The 20303-nt window shown below is 38.2% G+C and overlaps 1 protein-coding gene across 1 annotated transcript in view; it reads right to left on the bottom strand.

Annotated features, from left to right (window-relative positions):
- Positions 1 to 11940: 11940 nt before the first annotated feature.
- Positions 11941 to 20303, bottom strand: part of LOC139938377 (transducin beta-like protein 2) — a 41326-nt gene continuing 32963 nt past the window's right edge. The window contains exon 12 of the mRNA XM_071933846.1: positions 11941 to 17716. Coding sequence (XP_071789947.1) covers positions 17674 to 17716 — 43 coding nt within the window. The 3' untranslated portion in view covers positions 11941 to 17673. The remainder of the gene's footprint in view (positions 17717 to 20303) is intronic.

Raw genomic sequence — 20303 nt, 5'->3', positions numbered from 1 at the left:
AACACCATGCACAATCATCTTCCACCATTTTACCTCCCAGACAGACTTTGATGAATGGCAAAAATGGATCTCTATTTACACCGTCAAGTAGCCAGCCATGAGAACTGCATGCACAATTGGACACAAACACACAGCAAATCAGAAATAAACAACAAAAATAATGCGACGTGCAGTGAGGAGATCTATGATCCAGCAAGGAAAAAGAAAACTTGCGTGAGAAAAGTGCCAGCCATACCCGGGCAAATTTTGAACTTGCTCGGTTTACCACTTTCTGCTCAATAATATACAGTACCTATCAGTACAAACAACAAGGGAAACTGACTGGGTAAATTTTTAAATGATTTTCGGAGTTGAACAAAGGTGGGATTCGAACCAACAACCTCCAGATTAAGGTCCTGGCGCTTTTTTACCAATATAGGGCTAGATAGCTCAGTTGGTAGAGCGCCGGCACATTAATCCAGAGGTCATTGGTTCGAATCCCACTCTAGTCAATTCTTTGCTCAACCCCCAAAATCAGTAATATACCCGACGTCATGAAGACGCGGGCTCAAACGTTTCAAAAACATTTACAAACACCCCACTACAAAGCATGAGCAGAATGTGACCATCATGCCTAGGATTGTTATGGGTGCACTGTTTGCACTGTGGACACCAAGGTCTTTTTACAATTATCTACTTGTCAGAAAGAGGCTACAACAATTGTTCAGGCACACTAAATATTGTTTTTGATTTAGTGTACAAAAATCATCTCTGTGAACTCATCCTTTACGTACATGTATTCTATATACAAGAAGTTTTGAAAAGGTCTTCAAGACATGCTGTGTCGTTGCATTGGTCGATCTCTAAGGCCAGACCTGATTGGTGGTCAGATTGCTATGAATGAACAAATTGTGTGAGAAGAACACTAGGAGCACCCAATCACATCAAGTTCACACCATAAATGTTGTCAAATTACAAACATTTCCCAACAGCTTGTGGAATATTGTCTACACAAATTACAGTATTCTTTAATCAAAAAATTCGAGCAAACACTGTTTCAAAAATGTAAGGCCGTTTGATTGAGTCACACATGATTTTGGAAACTGACTTCCTACAACATCCATCCCAATGTTCTGATCATTTCATTTCATTTTGTTTTAATTAAAATTAGTTAAATACACTATACACGTTTTGTAATTACTCAAAATATAACAAGCATAAATCATCATCATTCAGCGGTCGCAACCGAGACAAGCATAAAACCTTACTTGGTAACGAGCAACGGAGAGCTGTTGATAGTATGAAACGTTCTGGTAAAAAACGCCTCCCTCTGAAGTGAGGTAGTTTTTGAGAAAGAGGTAATTTCTCACTAAAAATGAATAAAAGGCTTCTATTCCTATCTGAAAGCACACTATTACAATACATGTATGTACAACAAGGGTTGCAACTTCAATGACTAATTGAGTCAAACTTTTCACAGGTTTGTTATTTTATGCATATGTTGGGATACACCAAGTGAGAATACTGGTCTTTGACAATTATAGTGCCTTTAAACAGGTACAATTGTGAATATTGTTACAATATTACAACCTAAATGGGACAAGAGTAATTGTGGATGGTTTTCATCTGATGGAAAATAGTGTCTGTGTTTCCACAGGGTTGATCCGTTTCCAGAGCAAGGGTGGTGTCATTTCTATTTTTCAAGCCCTTTGTTTATATTCAAGAAAACTGAGCACTTGCTAATTAAAAAATGCAATGACAACTACACCATTTGGCTTACCTATCAATTGTGATGAAAAACACTTAAAAGGCACTTGCATGTGTACATAGACGCTATTGGTAATAACTCAAAATAACTGTTTGCATAAAAACTTACTTGGTAATGAGCAATGGAGAGCTGTTGATAGTAAAAAACATTGTGAGAAACGGCTTCCTCTCAAGCAATGTAGTTTTTGAGAAAGAAGTGATTTCTCACTAAAACATTTGAATTGAATTCGAGACCTCCCAGCTGAAAGCACACAGCTTTTGCGACAAGGTATTAATCTCTCGCAACTTCGACAACCATTTTCACAGGTTTGTTATTTTATGAATATGTTGAGGTACATGTACATGTACACCAAGTGTAAAGACTGGTCTTTGACAATTACCGAAAGGTGTCCAGTGCCTTTAAGCTATTTGCATATTTTAAACTATAGCAGTAAATTATATATGATTTGAGGCATTTCATGGTGAGGCATCAATATTTATTTGGTTTACGATGTGTATATCTACTTGCCAGGTAGAGTTTTGTTTTTTAGAGAACTGTCTTGCTATATTCTACTACTGCGGAGTAGATTAGCAGTAAATTAATGGCAAATTCTGAGTGTCAGGCATTCAGTATGGCAAACAAAACCCTGTCAAGTCCCATAATGCGCTATATAAGAATTAGCTATTATTATTATTAATATTATTGTTATTATTATTATTATTATTGTGTTAGTGGGGATAACAGTTGAAATCACTTGTCAAACAGATCACTCAACGGCTGAATGACATTACAGTATATCTACACTATTAAAAGCGTAACCCGCGCCATCTTGGATTGAAATTAGAAGGTCCAGTGGCATGGCATCCTTGTGAAATTACCAACTGTGATCACCAATCACCATTTAGAGTTGTACACAGCATTCTCAAATAGGCTCTGTGGGTGTGTAAATACCCAAAACATAATAATATTAGGCCAAGTAAAAATAGAAAAATAGAAATGTTTAGCGTCCCCGCCTGCTTCCTTTTTACAGGACACCTCCTTTTTTTTTCTTAAGTTTTTTTATGCACATTTTTTTGTTTTTGTTTTGAAAAGTGGTTATTTTAATAGATCTCAGCAAAAAAAAAAAAAAAAAAAAGAACGTTTGTCTGAATGCCTTGACCAAACTGTTTCATTAATGTTTTGTGTATTTCAGCAGCAGAAAAAAAACAATTGATATTTGACATTCATGGCGGCCATCTTGAAATAAAAAATAAAAAAGCCCCTCCTTCTTTTTTTTGAGAAACCCAGACACTAAACATGTTACTTTTTTTACTCTTTATGGGTGTTTAATAATCACATTTTAGTTATGAAACGGATATTTAAAATAGGCCTACCTCTCAACTGCACCGCTTTCTTCAAAGGAGAAGAAATGGTCTAAGCAACCTTTTTCGCTGGCCATTTTGCTGTAGTAAATTTCTCTGTAGTGCATCTGACCATGGAGGTAGAAATTTCTACCTCCATGATCTCACTAAGTTGTGTTAACGGAGCCATTGGTCTGCGTTCAGACCACCACGTATTTAACAGAACTTTGTCACATCCTGCACTCTCTGTAACCGCAAAACCACAACAAACATTTACCGCCAATACGATCGCGCGCGCGTTTCCATGCATTTTTCATGTTATACATGTAGTCCACATAGAGCTTACTGATATGAATAAAAGTTTTCCTTTTTACGGCAGCATTTTATGCAGCCTTAAACGATTTATATATTAGGCCTATAAGAATATACTTTTCTCTGAATTCATATGGGGGGGGGGGGGAGCAAGGGTTCTGAGTGGAGGGGGGGGGGGCGCCGGCCCCCCTGCCCCCCCCTCTGGTTACGCCACTGTTTGACAAAGACCGCCTGACTTGTTAGCAATGGGACAACACTTGACTAATCCGCGTGTAGTTGAATTATACCCAATGTGCTCAACACAACAAAATAAGTGTGTCATTATAGCAGTGTACGTGCTATATTTTTAGTCGACCAAGTCATTACCCTTACAGTCCTCTTAATGGGGAAATACTCGGTGCAGTGAATAAAATTAGTACAATGACAAAAGCCGATCATTAAATTAAAACTATGCGTAAAATAATCCACATTTATACGGTGCGGATAATACGTAGTAGGCCCGCTCGATCAACACTAAAATATCACGAAAAACCCTATATCATGCCAAATACTATCATTGCCAAGTATACCCTTCCCAATATTAATTAAAGCTCTATTCCAGAAACAAACACCAATTCCTTTAGTGCAAACGCAAGAGAGAAGGTGAAGGGGAGGCGATGTTTCAACAATCAAATTACAACAAAGGACAATTCCATACCGATTATAAATACAATTTCTAATCCAATCCTACGAAATGATTATTACCTTTAAGAATACCTCCCTTACCCCACATTACCTTTTACAACATTTGTATACTAGAATCCTCCTCATCTAGCGGGGTGCCGCGCGAAGCGCGACATCCCGCTAGTGTATAATAAAACTGTGCATTATGAGGTACACTCTCAAAGCTAATACAGAGTTTCAAAGAGCAACAGCGGAGAGCAGACTTGGAGATCTGTGGCTGACTATCTATGACTTCATCATTAATTTATGATTGCTGTCAACATTGACATTGTTCTCAGTTTATGTATTTGGCTATTGGAGTTCTCTAGCATTTAGAAACTATTCGTGTATAAAACATTTCGGCAGCAAATAGTTGCATGTTTGAACAACACCACTTGGTGTAGAAAATTCAAAGAATATTTGCATTCGCCCATCAGACTGAAGAATAACTCCATCATATTATTATTATTATTATCTTCTGTTTGTGTGATCCACACATAAAGTGAGAAATAATCTTGATGCATCCACAATTACAGAACTTCCTTGATGAACGTTGACAACTCTGATCAATCACTACTAGCATCAGTTTAGGATTGTAGTTGATATTTCTGAGGCAAACGACGGTGTTCAAAAGACTGAAAATGTTTCAATGGTTTTTAACTATAACAAATGTACAAGGAGCAGTTGGAATGATTCTCAACACTCTAGCTTGGCTGGTCATCCTTCACACCAAAAGCCTTCATAATATGACTAACTTCTTGCTGGCATATCTTGCTATTGTTGACAGCATTCTTTGCTGTCAGCTTCTTGTATTGATCAATGCCACGACTGGTAGAGAGATCTATTGTCGGATTGTCAGCAGTAACTTTATTGAGTGGTTAACAGCCTACTTATCAATTTATGCTCTGTGTCTTGTGACCTATGAACGATATATAGGAATAGTACATCCATTGCACTATCCCAGAATGATGTCTGCTAAAAAAACTATCTTGATCATTTTCATAGCGTTTGGGATGTCATTTGCGATTTCAACCCCACGTTTGTTTACCACTAATGCTAGCAATGGTACTTGCACATCAGAGAGTGACACTTCTAACACCATTGAGAGTGTAAGCAATGTGCTCTTCTTTCTATTTGGCTACCTGTTGCCCATCCTATTTATGAGTTGGATTTACTACAAGATCCAAGCCACTCTCAAGAGAAGCGCTCAACAACTTCAACGACAGAATGTACAAGGAGCAGCCCTTGAGCTTTTTCAGGCCAGACAGAATGTGATCAGCATGCTTAAGATTGTCATGGGTGCACTGTTGTTTCTGTGGACACCACTGATTTTATATTCGCTTATCTGCTTGACAGAATGGGGTTACTTTAAAATTTGTTTGGGCCGCGATGTACTAGGTGTAGTGGTAGTCATGCACAGATTGAACTCAGTGATCAATCCCATCATTTACATCTTTAAATACAAGAAGTTTCGGAAAGGTCTTCAAGACATGCTGTGTTGTTGCATTGGTCGACCTCCAAGGCCAGACCGGATTGGTGTTCAAATTGCTATGAATGAACGAAACGTGTTAGATGAACACTAGATGAAAACTGTGACTTCTTTCATGATACTAACGATTGTGATTAATGTTTAACAAATGTCATTGACATGGCAATATTAAATCTCTTTATATGAGCGGCAATTATTGTTCCCTGTTGGGAAAAGCTTTCAATCAATTATTATTATAACAGTAGAGATGTTGAAACTTGTTAACAATATTTAGCCTTTGGGCATATCTCTTGTGTAGAAAGATTCAGTTGAATGGCAAAGATGGATCTCCATTTACACTGTCAAGGAGCCAGCCATAAGAGAAGTTTAATTGAGCAGCAATTATTGTTCCCTGGGAATTAGAGTTATTACTTCTGAATGGGATAAGCTTCAAGCAATTATTATTATTACAGTAGAGATGTTGAAACGTGTTAAAAATAGAAAGTCTTTGTGGATATCTATTTTGTAAAAAGATTCAGTTCATTAACTGGAAGTGTCTTGCAAACTTTACTTCTTAACTTTTCAGCAGCTTTGGGCATTGGGCAGTGCAGCGACTAGAGGGATTTAAAAAAACAATCAGGAATCAAATTGAATGGAAATGCCATGTCTGACTGTGTACTACATACATGTAGCCATTACCTATTTCCCCTTATTAGCTGTTAATAAAGGCACTGGACACTACTGATTATTACTCAAAGTAATTGTTAGCATAAAACCTTTCTTTGTAACGAGTAATGGGGAGAGGTTGATAATATAAAACATTGTGAGAAACGGCTCCCTCTGAAGTAACATAGTTTTTGAGAAAGTAACATTCATGTAGTTTTCGAGAAAAAGAGAATTGACACCCAAAACTAGGCGCAGTGTTCGGAGGCGCGTTCAGAATTGTGTAAGAAATTCATAGCTCCTCTTGCATAGAGCGAAACGCTACAGGTACGCTGAGGTCATGCGCACGTTTTTACGCACAGAGAACAGCTATTGTCCAACGATCTGCCTCCGTTTTGAGAGTGTGACGTCATTAATATGCAACTTTGGGTCTTTAGTAAACATTTTGAGCTACATGTACAAGGCTTGCAGTCTTGTGGATTTTCAGTCGAAAATCAAGCCCAGGCATGGCAATAGACATTTTAATTTTTATAATTCATCTACAATTGAAATTGTTCCTAAAAAACCCAAACTGAACTCCATGTATGACTGAGAAGAAACAAGCTCCTAAAGCTGTACATGGATTTATAATACTCATCGACAAAGTATAAGCTGTTTATCATTGTTTATTAGATAATGAGAAAATGTAACAGTATTCCACTTTGTTGATGGACGAGTTTTACATCAACCATGTCAGCTCTTGTGAAACTGTCCGCTCATAAAAACACCCATTATACATTTAATAGCAATTGCACTGAGTGCAATTTTTCCAGTGGTTTTTAAAAGACACTGGACACTATTAGTAATTGTCAAAGACCAGTTTCTCACTTGGTTAATCTCAACACATGCATAAAATAACAAACCTGTCAAGATTTTAGCTCAATTGGACGTGGAAGTTGCGAGATAATAATGAAAGAAAAAACACAATTGTCACACAAAGTTGTGTGCTGTCAGATGCTTGATTTTGGGACCTCAAAATCTAATTATGACGTGTATGAGGTCTCGAAACCAAATTCGTGGAAAATTACTTCTTTCTCGAAAACTACTTTAATTCAGAGGGAGCCATTTCTCACAGTGTTTTATACTATCAACCATTGTCAACAGCTCACCATTACCCGTTACCAAATAATTTGTTAAGGTAATAATTATTTTGAGTCATTACCATTAGTGTCAAGTGCCTTCAAAGAAACTGCGTAGACATAAAAAGTAACAAAATACTATTGTTGTAGAAATATAACACGATATGAGCAATTATAAGCTATTTGTGATTTGACATTAAATCAGTGTAGACAATGGTAGATTAAAGAACCAGCTTTCAAGAACAATAGTTGGATATCAGTCGAGTCCAGATTATACACCATTTTTATGAGATTTCTGCCAAAACTCGGGTATAAACTGATGATCTGTCTCCAAATAGAGCATTTTAGCGACCCTACAGCAGTGGAATGGACGCAATCTTTGGGATTTATTGGTGTGATCAACTACATTGTAGATGTAGCTTGATACAGTACAGATTCATGCTCACACTAAACTATTGACCACTGGCAGTCTGAAATTAGCACCAATACATGTAGTCACTGTTTGATTCGCTTCATCATAAATGTTTTGAAACTGCATCAGTAATGCCAATAGGCAGGGAAAGCCAATAGTGACAAAAAGGCACTTTCAAGGTGACTGACCTTTTGGTTCCAGACAATAACTATACCAAATACACCTTTTAGGGGTGTTAGCAACAGCAATACTCATCAAGCTACGTATGTTCTGTGTCTGCTGACCTATGAACGATGTTATACAGCTTAAAGACCCTGGACACTATTGGTTATTGTCAAAGACTAGTCTTCACAGTTGGTGTATCTCAACATATGCATAAAATAACAAACCTGTGAAAATTTTAGTTCAATTGGTCGTCGAAGTTGCGAGAGAATAATGGAAGAAAAAACACCCTTGTCACACAAAGTTGTGTGCTTTCCGATGCTTGATTCCGAGACCTCAAATTCTAAATCTGAGGTCTCGAAATCAAATTCATGGAAAATTACTTCTTTCTCGAAAACTGCGTAACTTCAGAGGGAGCTGTTTCTCATTACCAATAGTGTCCACTGCCTTTAAGTAGTAGTCCCAGCCAATTTTCTATACCTTCCGCCCGGGTAGTAGTTAAAAAGCAGGACAGTTCTTTTTAGAACTCTCCCGAACATTCGATATAAATTTACTCTGCAGTCATAGAATAAAGAAAGAGTTCTCTAAGAACAACTCTACCTGGCAAGTAGACATGGTGTTACCGCAAACCAACTATATTTATCAACAAGTTTAAATCACAGTTGCAATGCAGAAATGAGCAGGATATCACGTCACAAATTCAACATGTGACTTGGTATTTTGGCTGATAATCACATTTCGGTAAGCATAATTATTCAGTGCTTAGCTAATTTACACATAATTTTAAGGTAAAAAAAACCCAGCTGAGCGTTGAACAAGTTTTGAGACGTCATTAATTTTTCATTTAACCCCATTTATTTCTATTTTTGATTAACTCGCGCCATTGGACCAGTTCAGCTTTCATCAGATTTGTGAGTTATGTTCACAAAGTAAAGTATATACATGTACAGGGGTGGATTTCACAAAGGTAGTCCTAACTTAGGACTAGTCCTAGGCAATGCTAAGAGATAGGACCAGTCCTAAGTTAGGATCCTAACTTAGGACTGGTCCTATCTCTTAGCATTGCCTAGGACTAGTCCTAAGTTAGGAGATAGGACCATAGGACCAGTCCTAAGTTAGGATCCTAACTTAGGACTGGTCCTATCTCCTTAGGACTGGTCCTATCTCTTAGCATTGCCTAGGACTAGTCCTAAGTTAGGACTACCTTTGTGAAATCCACCCCAGGCAACTTTACTTTACATACAGTGTACATGTAGATGTTCTTGGGACAGATAATATTACCTCCAAAAGCTTAAAAATACTGCAACAAAAGGCCATAAACAAAATTCAGATAAAACAAAATTGAAAAAGGCTCACCAGTTCAACCATGTCAGCTTCTGGTCTTGGATGAAGCTATTGCCTCTCATCACAGTGACCCTGGTACAATCCCGGCTAAGAACAAGTAGAGTAGAGTTGTGCGTTGATTTCCTCCTATTATGATATGGGGCTTTTTCTCTGGACGCTCGTTTTCCTCCCTCTGGAAAAATCACACACTTACGACCTCTGGCTTTGCTTTTTGGTCATCATGGGTTGATGTGGCTGGCTGTCTAAGGCATTCTTGCATATGCCTGCGCCTCGAACACACTGTAGCCGCATCCTTCACAACTCAGCTTCTCAACTGCCAGTTAGGTCGATGAGAATCCCAAATCAATCAATCAATCAGTCAATCAACCCATAGATGTTCCAGCAACCTGTCCCTGTACTCCTACATGTATCTCAGGCAGGCATTGTTGAATGAAACGAGGGTAGATATTCCCTTCTGTAGTGTGACACGCCCCTGCCCTCCAGCTCTAATTTGAGTCGTTGTCCATCTTATCTCTAGAATAAAGCAAACATTGATCATAAATATACAAAATTAATATATCAAGTAGGATTTGAAACTTTGCATAGTGGAAGTATAATAAGGTGAAGTTTGCGAAGTCGAAACAGAGATACAATGGGTAATTGATGTGGGTACTGCAGCAAGTTGGTTAAAAGATCAGCTGATTAATGCTATGCACTTTAAAGACACTTGACACTCAGGGTAATTGTAAAAGATCAGTCTCCTCACTTGGTGTATCTCCACATATGCATAAAATAAAAAACCTGTGAAAGTTTGAGCTCAATTGGTTGTTGGAGTTGCGAGATAACTATGAAAGAAAAAACAACATTGTCACACGAAGTTGTGTGCTTTCAGATTTCGAGACCTAAAATTTTAAATCTGAGGTCTCGAAATCAAATTCGTGGAAAATTACTTCTTTCTCGAAAACTACGTTATTTCAGACATGTCGGAGGGAGCCGTTGTTCACAATATTTTTTACTATCAACCTCTCCCCATTACTCATTACCAAGTGAGGTTTAAGTGTATGCCAATAGATATTTTGAGTAATTACCAATAGTGTCCACTGCCTTTAAAGGGACACGTTGCCTTGGATTGGGCAAGTTGGTCTTAGAAAAGCGTTTCGGAAAGTGTACAGTTTTCTTTTTACGTTGCGGTCACAAACACGGTCACCCACTTTACGGAGTCAAATGAAAAACGTACCTCTGAAAAATGTGCAATTTCGAGGCATGTTTGTGAGGAGCTTCAAATTCTACTTTTAAATTATCTATCTAACCATATATGCACTTCATAACAAACGGTTTCCGAAACGCTTTCAACGATCACTACTCGACCGATCCAAGGCAACATGTTCCTATAATGTACATCATGTACACCGGTATACACTTCTAAAATCCACTAAATGCTCATGGAACACACTTTTAAATTACATGACGATACTTCAATAACATTCAATGTTTCTAAATAAATAACGAAAGCCAATCTTCACTCACCCAAATAGAAGCTTGTTGTGTACCAGAGAAGATCACGAAGAAGGAAAGACAGCTACAGTGTGCTTTTGAATTATCTGGTTTTACAATTTCAGATTATCTTTGTTTGACTGCCTGTGGTTTGTTCTCTTGTTAAAGAGGTAACATAATGTTAATAACAATAGCTTAAAGGAACATTACAGAATTTTTTTTTGCTAACTTAAACAGGTTGCTGGCAGTGTGAGAACTTTATGTAATCCACCATCTACATAAACTGACAAACCTGTAGAAGTTTGAGATCGATCTACCATCTGGGTCTTGAGAGACTCGTGAATACAAATTTTGCATTGCATCGATGCCAAAATAAAAAGGAATAAACGGGATGTTTTCTTTTATCATCATCAGGATTTTTGTTTCTTAATAATTCTGTAACGTTCCTTTAAATGAAATAAAATTAGTTTTTCTTGTTTTGTATCATCTAAATTGGGTTAACACACGCCCTCACACAGTAACAATTTCTGCGAATTTGCATACTTAAGTTGCAAACTAAGGAATGTCAATTTAAAAACTGCACCTGCATATTCAGTCAAGCAAATTATCGTGTGAAGCCCGGTTCATACTTCCTGCGAATGCGATGCAAATTTGATGTGAACTTGACGTCACAACTCCTCTTTCGCTGCGATACTCGCAAGTAAGTTGAGCAGAACTCAACCCAGTGCGAATTTCGTTGCGAATTTGTGACGAAAACATTCGTATCGCATTCACATTCGCAGGAAGTATGAACCAGGCTTAAGGGTTGTAATACATGTAATATCGATCCGTTCTTATTACATACAGTGCTTCATCTATAGACGATGTGACCTATGTTTACATTCAAACCGCCCTCTGTTGAATAAACACTGTATACGTCATGTTTCGTCGGGCAAAAAGACACGTAGTCATCAAGGTAAGATTGCACACACTTTCTAGCTGGCTGCCAAAACACAAAGGTTTTGCCCGGCGGTATGCGCGTGAATCATGTTATGGCTTTCGTGTGACGTCAGAGGTCACATTGCTATAGGTTTCTCAAAGCACCTATTAATTATTTTATGGCAGCATAATACAGATATATGCAAATACAGGGAGTTGCTGAGCATTCAAAAGTCACTGCATGAAATTTACACTGCAGCAAACCCTTTCAAACAACAAATAATAACTATCAATGCAACAAATAGATTTCAGAAAACAGTACTCAGTTTTCACAGAATTGTCATGTTATTATAAATATTACCTCCTGAAAGCCGACAAATTTACGGACACATTTACAGTGTTTGGGTTAAAAACATGTATCTAGTCAGACAGTTTTTCATTCTCCCTTCCAATAGACCCTTCCCATGAAATACGCTAATTACATTCACGCATAAGTACAAACCCTTTATGTTGGCACACACTATAGTGTATACACTTAAAGCAAATGCACTATCGCATATATATGCATCAAGCAGCAATTAGCGGCATACAAAACAGTGCGATGTTGTTTTTCTCTTTTTGCCAAGTAAAATGTTAGTGTCCACCCACGCACTATAAGCAATTTATATGTTTCACGAGAAGGGTCTATTTTTTTTTACAAACAATAAGCCAACCTCTGATAGAATCAAGGGTGGAAGTTAAAACTAAGACCTTTGTGTCACAGGCCTTTGTAGAAACAGATATTACTGGTACTGGACCGCCAATATTTGTACGAGACCAAACAAAAACAATTTTTTTCTCTTTCTATTTGCTAAACTTTTCAACGTCGGTAAGTACTTGACAAATTGAAATATCCAACATTTGTCCCTTGCATTCAGGTAGACATTGTACAACAACCTTGGAGATCTTTAGAATTACATTCAACATGATGGGGGAAAAGTTCCCATAATCAGGAAGATTTTCCAATTTGTTTATCAGAGTACGGAAAAAAACAAATTATTTTCAGGGATTTTTTTTTTGCAGAATTAGGGAGAGTTGGCAGCATAGCCAAATTGTAAAAAACCTTTAAGAAAGTTCTTCAGTTACTGCAGATTTATGTTCCAAGTGTTGAAACATTTTGAGATGCAACTAAAAACAAGAATAGGCCTATAAATTTCAGAACTTTAAATTTTTTTTTATGGAAGTCCTTGAGATATTTTTGGAAAACTACATTAAGCGGGGCTGACATTTCATTGAATAATTAAAATCTTCACTAGTGATGTAAAAATTAACACTTCTTAATAGCCATTCACTTAGGGGAAATGTTGGACATACATGTACATGACATACGTACAACCATAGAGCTAGGACCAGTGGTCATCCGGTCTTGTAAAGGCACTGGATACCTTTGGTACATGTAATAGACCGATCAATTAAGCTCCGCCCCATTGCGTATTGACCAATCACAACCCATTGAACAACCAAAAGTCTGACACTATAAAGTTGGACATGCGTGCGTGTATGCTTGGCACGCGCGGCAGAGTTGTGCAGAATGGCATTGGAGAGGATCACATGTTCTTACTCACACGTGCGCCGTGGGCGAAGCCTAACAGATTGGTGTATTGTCAAAGACCAATATTCTTGGTTACCGAAGTTGCAAGAGATTTATGAAAGAAAAAACACCTATCGTTGAACATTGTGTGCTTTCAGATGAGAAAGGGTTTAGGTCTGAAGCCTTTCTCAGATTCAAATAATTTAGTGAGAAATTATCTTTCTCAAAAACTACGTTACTTCAGAGGGAGTTGTTTCTCACAATGTTTTATACTATCAACAGCTCTGTTGCTCACTATCAAGCAAGTCTTTATGCTAATGTATATTTAGAGTAATTACCAATAGTGTCCAGTGCCTTTAACAATTCAGGTGAATTACAGTACAGTGCGCCTAAGCTTGGGCGATATCACGATATTATCGAATATTGCGATATTAATTTGGAAACGATTTCGATATCGGATGGATTTGGTTTTAATCGAAATATCGATATATCGCGATGTATCGCGAAATATCGCGAAATCGATTAAATATCGCGATGTATTTGCTAGCTGAGACATCTCGCACCCCATAGGTTTGGAGTAAAACCAGAAGAATAGGTCATTAGAACACCTCTCTTATGCTATGACTGTCTCTTCTACAACTTTCACTTGGAGTTTGAAGACCGATGATGTCAAATTTAATTAATCGCGATTATATCGAATATCGCGGTATATTGTTGGCGATATATCGTGAATAAAATAAATCGATATCGCCCAAGCTTAAGTGCGCCCTCTAGCAGTATAATGCACAGGAGAGGCCCTTTTCTCACTGCATCTTAAGAAAGTTCTGACTGCCTGTGCCATGCTGAGTTGCCAGTATGATTGTTTTTAGTCAACCGCTTTTTGGGGAAATTAATGGCCCTTAATGGGTTAAACTGTGTATAGGGCGCAATGTATTGTAAATCGCCCTCACAATTAGTTTTAAATTCATGAAAACAATAATGGTTAACAAATGGAGTTGTAGTTGTATCAACAAAATTCACATTATTCAATAAAATAAAATACATCAAGTTCTCAATTGAACCATCAGAAAAATTAGTAATTTTGTCAACACTCAAGCTGTTTTTAAGGATGTCTTATACTTCAATGCATGACACGGATCAAGCTATAGACCTTCATCACGATGTGGTCATCTTGATTTTACTCCATTACAACTCACTGTAACCATACTGAGGCTGGCCGAAATAATAGTCTGGAGCCATGTGCACTGAATGTTAGCATTCATTACTGTCATTGGTAACAGGGAACATGACCAAGATGGTGACAGCGGACCTTTATCATCATTCAGCCATTAATTGTTCTTCTCGCATCCAAATCAATAATGAACCAAACCGAGGCTTGAACGAAGGGTAAAATAGTCTGGTGCCTTTTTTGGCATGGTATACTGCGATTGGATATTTTCAGTAATTGAAGACTGGGAACTTAACAAAGATGGTGGCAGATATGATACAGGTCTATAAATCCAGCTGTTAGTCTAATTAGACAATTTCTTGGCTTTCCACTGGTGAAGCTCTGAATGTGAGCTTTGGCAAACTTCCAAAATACATGCTCGGCAATTATGAAGGGCTGGTGACCGAAGCCAGGTACAATTGAAGAAATTGCTGAAGTCAATTTTACACAATGTGTGTCTTTCACCATAGACCATGTAGAGACTGAAGTCAGTTCACTTGTGCCGTGTCATGGACGAGCGGTCTGGTGCACTGGTCTCAAGTTTGGGCGGCAAAATCATCATCGAGGTGTGGATTCGAAGTCTGGTCATGGCTCATGTGTCCTCGAGCAACTAACCTAACAATAATTGCTTCCCTTCACCCGGGAGTGAATAGGTACCTCTGAGGGTAGTTAAAGGCAGTGGACACTATTGGTTATTACTCAAAATAATTATCATCATAAAACCTTACTTGATTACAAGTAATGGGGAGAGGTTGATAGTATAAAACATTGTGAGAAACAGCTCCCTCTGAAGTGACGTAGTTTCCGAGAAAGAAGTCATTTTCCACGAATTTGATTTCAAGACCTCAAGTTTAGAATTTGAGGTCTCGAAATCAAGCATCAGAAAGCACACAACTTCGTGTGACAGTGGGTGTTTTTTTCTTTCATTATTATCTCGCAACTTCGACGACCAAATGAGCTCAAATTTTCACAGGTTTGTTATTTTATGCATTTGTTGAGATACACCAACTGTGAGGACTAATCTTTGACAATAACCAATAGTGTCCATTGCCTTTAAGGTTCTTGTGATTGATGCAATACATGTACTTCGTTGTGTTACAAATGTTGTATTTGGCAGGACAGGCTGTATACTCCCCAGGGGTTGGAGCTGAGATGGTTTAAGGTATGAAACAATTGGCCCTGTGGCTGAGGTAATAATGTTCATGCGCCACTAGTGGCGCCAACACTGGCAGACATCGCTACTACATCGTACATGAATGTCCATTAGAATAAAATCTTTTGGCCCTTTGTACGGAAGTTGACAAAGGACAGGCTGCATACTCCCTAAGAAGCTGAGATCGTTTAAGAAATGAAATAATGGACCCTGTGAATGTCCATTGGAATTAAAATCTTTGTACATGTCGGATGTACTCCCCAGGATGATCAGATGGTGTCAAAAAATTAGCTAATCGATGCCTTTGGCTTGAGTAATAACGTTCATGCAGAAATCAGTACTATATGAATGTCCATTGGAATGGAATCTTTTGGCAATGTTGTTAAAAGAAGTTGACCAAGGACGAACTTCCCAGAGAACTAAGATGGTTTGAGGAATGAATTTATCCGCCCTGTGGCTGGAGTAATGGTGTTCAGGCACCACTAGAAGCATCCACCTTGACACACATCAACACTGAATGAATGTCCATTGGAATAAAATCTTGTGTACTGATGAAGTTGAAAAAGGATGACAAATGATTTATAAATGATGTTACTACTATCCAAGATGGCGTTTCTATCCTGTCACACTGTTGATCCATTTGAGATAAAATCAGGCACTCACTGGATAAGACTCGGGCTCCATGTTGAAAATGAAGCCCAGCACATCAGCACAATATGTATTATGAATGTCCATTGGAATAAAATCTTGTGTACTGAAGCTGACGAAGGATGATGATGGTTTATAAATGATACGGCTTTCCAAGATGGCTGCTCCCATAATCCTGACACACTGTTGATCCCATTGAGATAAAATCAGGCACTCACTGGATAAGACTCGAGCTCCATATTGAAAATGAAGCCCAGCACATCAGCACTACGTATATGAATGTCCATTGGAATAAAATCTTGTGTACTGAAGCTGACGAAGGATGATGATGATTTATAAATGATACGGCTTTCCAAGATGGCTGCTCCCATAATCCTGACACACTGTTGATCCCATTGAGATAACATCAGGCACTCACTAGATAAGACTCGAGCTCCATGTTGAAAATGAAGCCCAGCACATCAGTACTATGTCATGTACATATGTATATGAATGTCCATTGGAATAAAATCTTGTGTACTGAAGTTGACGAAGAATGACAAATGATTTGTAAAATGATATTACGGCTATCCAAGATGGCGGTCTGAGATAAAATCAGGCACTGACTGGATAAGACTCGAGCTCCATATTGAAGATGAAGCCCAGCACATCAGTACTACGAATATGAATGTCCATTGGAATAAAATCTTGTGTACTGAAGTTGACGAAGGATGACAAATGATTTGTAAAATGATATTACGGCTATCCAAGATGGCGGTCTATTCTGACACACTGTTGATCCCATTGAGATAAAATCAGGCACTCACTGGATAAGACTCGAGCTCCATATTGAAGATGAAGCCCAGCACATCAGTACTACGTATATGAATGTCCATTGGAATAAAATCTTGTGTACTGAAGTTGACGAATAACGATGATTTATAAACGATACAGCTTTCCAAGATGGCTGCTCCCATAATCCTGACACACTGTTGATTCCATTGAGATAAAAATCAGGCACTCACTGGATAAGACTCGAGCTCCATGTTGGAAATGAAGCCCAGCACATCAGTCCTGTACATGATGAATTTCCATTGAAATAAAATCTTGTCTATTGAAGTTGACGAATGATGACGATGATTTATAACTGATACAGCTTTCTAAGATGGCTGCTCCCATAATCCTGACACACTGTTGATTCCATTGAGATAAAAATCAGGCACTCACTGGATAAGACTCGAGCTCCATGTTGGAAATGAAGCCCAGCACATCAGCACTATTTGTATACGAATGTCCATTGGAATAAAATCTTGTGATACTGAAGCTGACTAAGGATGACGATGATTTATAAATGATACGGCTTTCCAAGACGGCTTCTCCCATAATCCTGACACACTGTTGATTCCATTGAGATAAAAATCAGGCACTCACTGGATAAGACTCAAGGTCCCTGATGGAATGAAGCACATCTCCTGGAGCTAGACCTTTGGACTTTCACCAAGAATCTCAGCTAAACACTCACTGTGAAAGGAAGAGAATGAAGGCTCAGGACATTTATAACAATAATAATAACAATTTATTGTGGATTCTTATATAGCGCGCATATCCGGGCGCTTTAAAGGCAGTGGACACTATTGGTAATTACTCAAAATAATTGTTAGCATAAAACCTTTCTTGGTGACGAGCAATGGGGAGAGGTTGATGGTAGAAAATATTGTGAGAAACGGCTCCCTCTGAAGTTCCATAGTTTACGAGAAAGAAGTGATTTTCCACGAATTTTATTTCAGGACCTCAGGTTTAGAACTTGAGGTCTCAAAATCAATCATCTAAACGCACACAACTTTGTGTGACAATGGTGTTATTTTCTTTCATTATTATACCGCAAGTTCGATGACCGATTGAGCTCAAATTTTCACAGGTTTGTTATTTTAGGCATATGTTGAGATACACCAAGTGAGAAGACTGGTCTTTGACAATAACCAATAGTGTCCATTATCTTTAACACTAAGTATTTTCCTGCAAGGTACATGACTGTAGGACTACGTTTGAATTATGGGACCAACTAATTTTACATACATGTACAATAGCACCATGTAATGGTTTACAAGGTGCTGTAGCAAGATGCTGTGGTGCAATATATGCTGCTTATCAAACCAGGAATGCCGTGGTAAACCCCTTCTCTGTTCGATAAGTGCACTGGGTTCTTTTACGTCCCATCCGAAGGACAAAGCATTTTTGTTAAGTGTCTTGCTTAAGGACACAGGTGTCACGACTGGGACACAAACCCACACTCTGCTGATCAGAAACACCAAAGCTAGAGTCCGGTGCTTTTAACCGCTAGTACATGTATATGACACCCCACAATGTACTGGATTGGTTGTGTTAGACAAACAACACTTGTATCTACATGTACATGTATTCCGAGGCCTCAAAATAATCCACGGCACCCACAGCAATGGTTTTGCTGTGTTGCCATTTGCAAAGTTCCAACACAAAGTTATTTCATAGATAAGGGGGGCACTTCTATGAAAAGGAAAGGAAACTTTCTGTGTCCCTTCATAAGCAAAATTCAAGGCCTGTATTTCACAGCCAATATAAAAAACTGGTTAATGATACTTGTATACATGTTGCATGTAGGAACAAAGCTAATAAAGAAAAAAATACTAAGCGTTGCAGGTGAGAGTTTGTCATTAAAGACAGTGGACACTATTGATAATTGTCAAAGTACAGTCTTCTCACTTGGGGTATCTCAACATATGCATAAAATAAAAAACCTGTGAAAATTTGAGTTCGATTGGTCATCAGAGTTGCCAGATAACTGAAAGAAGAAACACCCTTGTCACACGAAGTTGTGTGCTTTCAGATGATTGATTTCAAGACCTCAAATTCTAAATCTGAGGTCTCAAAATCAAATTCCTGGAAAAATATTTATTTCTCAAAACCTACGTTACTTCAGAGTGAGCCGTTTCTCACAATGTTTAATACATCAACCTCTCCCCATTACTTGTTACCAAGTAAGGTTTTATGCTAACAATTATTTTGAGTAATTACCATTATCTTCAAGAACGTGCTAATCCTCCAATCAGATTGGCAGAATGGAGTGGTGATAAAACCTATATTGCACGGCTAATATCACTACCATGCGTATTGTTTGTTCTATGTCACGCGCCAAGTTTGCTTGAAGATAAATACGTTATCACACGCGTGCTCGTGGAAATACGGAAAATAGAGCGCGTCTGCGTCCCATATCCAACTCGGCCTTCGGCCTCGTTGGATATGGGACGCAGAAGCGCTATATTTTTCCGTATTCCACTCGCGCTTGTGTGATAACTTATAATATAGTGTCCACTGCCTTTAATAGCAGGGGCTAATTTCATAGATCTGATTAGGGTAACTAAGCAAATTTTTTGTGCTAACCACGGCAGACAAAAATTTCCTAAGTGCAAGGTGGCCAGCTAGCACGTTTACTATGGATTTGCACTGGTAGGACAGTCATTTTCATACAGTAAGCACGGGAAGGTCAGCACACCATTTTGTGTGCTTACAGTTAGCAGCTCTATGAAATTGGCCCCAGTTCAGAGAGTCACAACGCCAGACACTTTTCTTTTCCTATTCCCTCAGCAAAAACAACTGCATCTTTCTTGAAACTTTGGAGTTGGGCTTTTTTGCAGCAAACACAAATTATCAAGGCAAAGCTAACTATTGCATATTTTTATAATCTCATTTCGCCATGAAAACTGTTTGCATCAGTGCAGGTCTGGCACCAACTCTACACAATTTTAAGCACCCCAACCATACAAAATCAGAATCAAATGATCAGGATTTAAAAATTGTTTTAAAGGCAGTGGACACTATTGGTAATTACTCAAAATAGTGACTAGCATAAACCTTGTTTGGTAACAAATAATGGTATTAAGAGGTTGATAGTATAAAACATTCTGAGAAACGGCTCCCTCTGAAGGAACAGAAATTTTCCACGAATTTGATTTTGAGAACTCAGATTTAGAATTTGAGGTCTGGAAATCAAGCATCTGAAAGCACACAACTTCGTGTGACAAGGGTGTTTTTTTCTTTCAGTTATCTGGCAACTCTATGACCAATCGAACTC

This window comes from Asterias amurensis, chromosome 6 (assembly GCF_032118995.1).
Source record: "Asterias amurensis chromosome 6, ASM3211899v1".
Lineage (NCBI taxonomy): Eukaryota > Metazoa > Echinodermata > Asteroidea > Forcipulatida > Asteriidae > Asterias > Asterias amurensis.
This window is presented reverse-complemented; position numbering and strand designations above follow the sequence as displayed.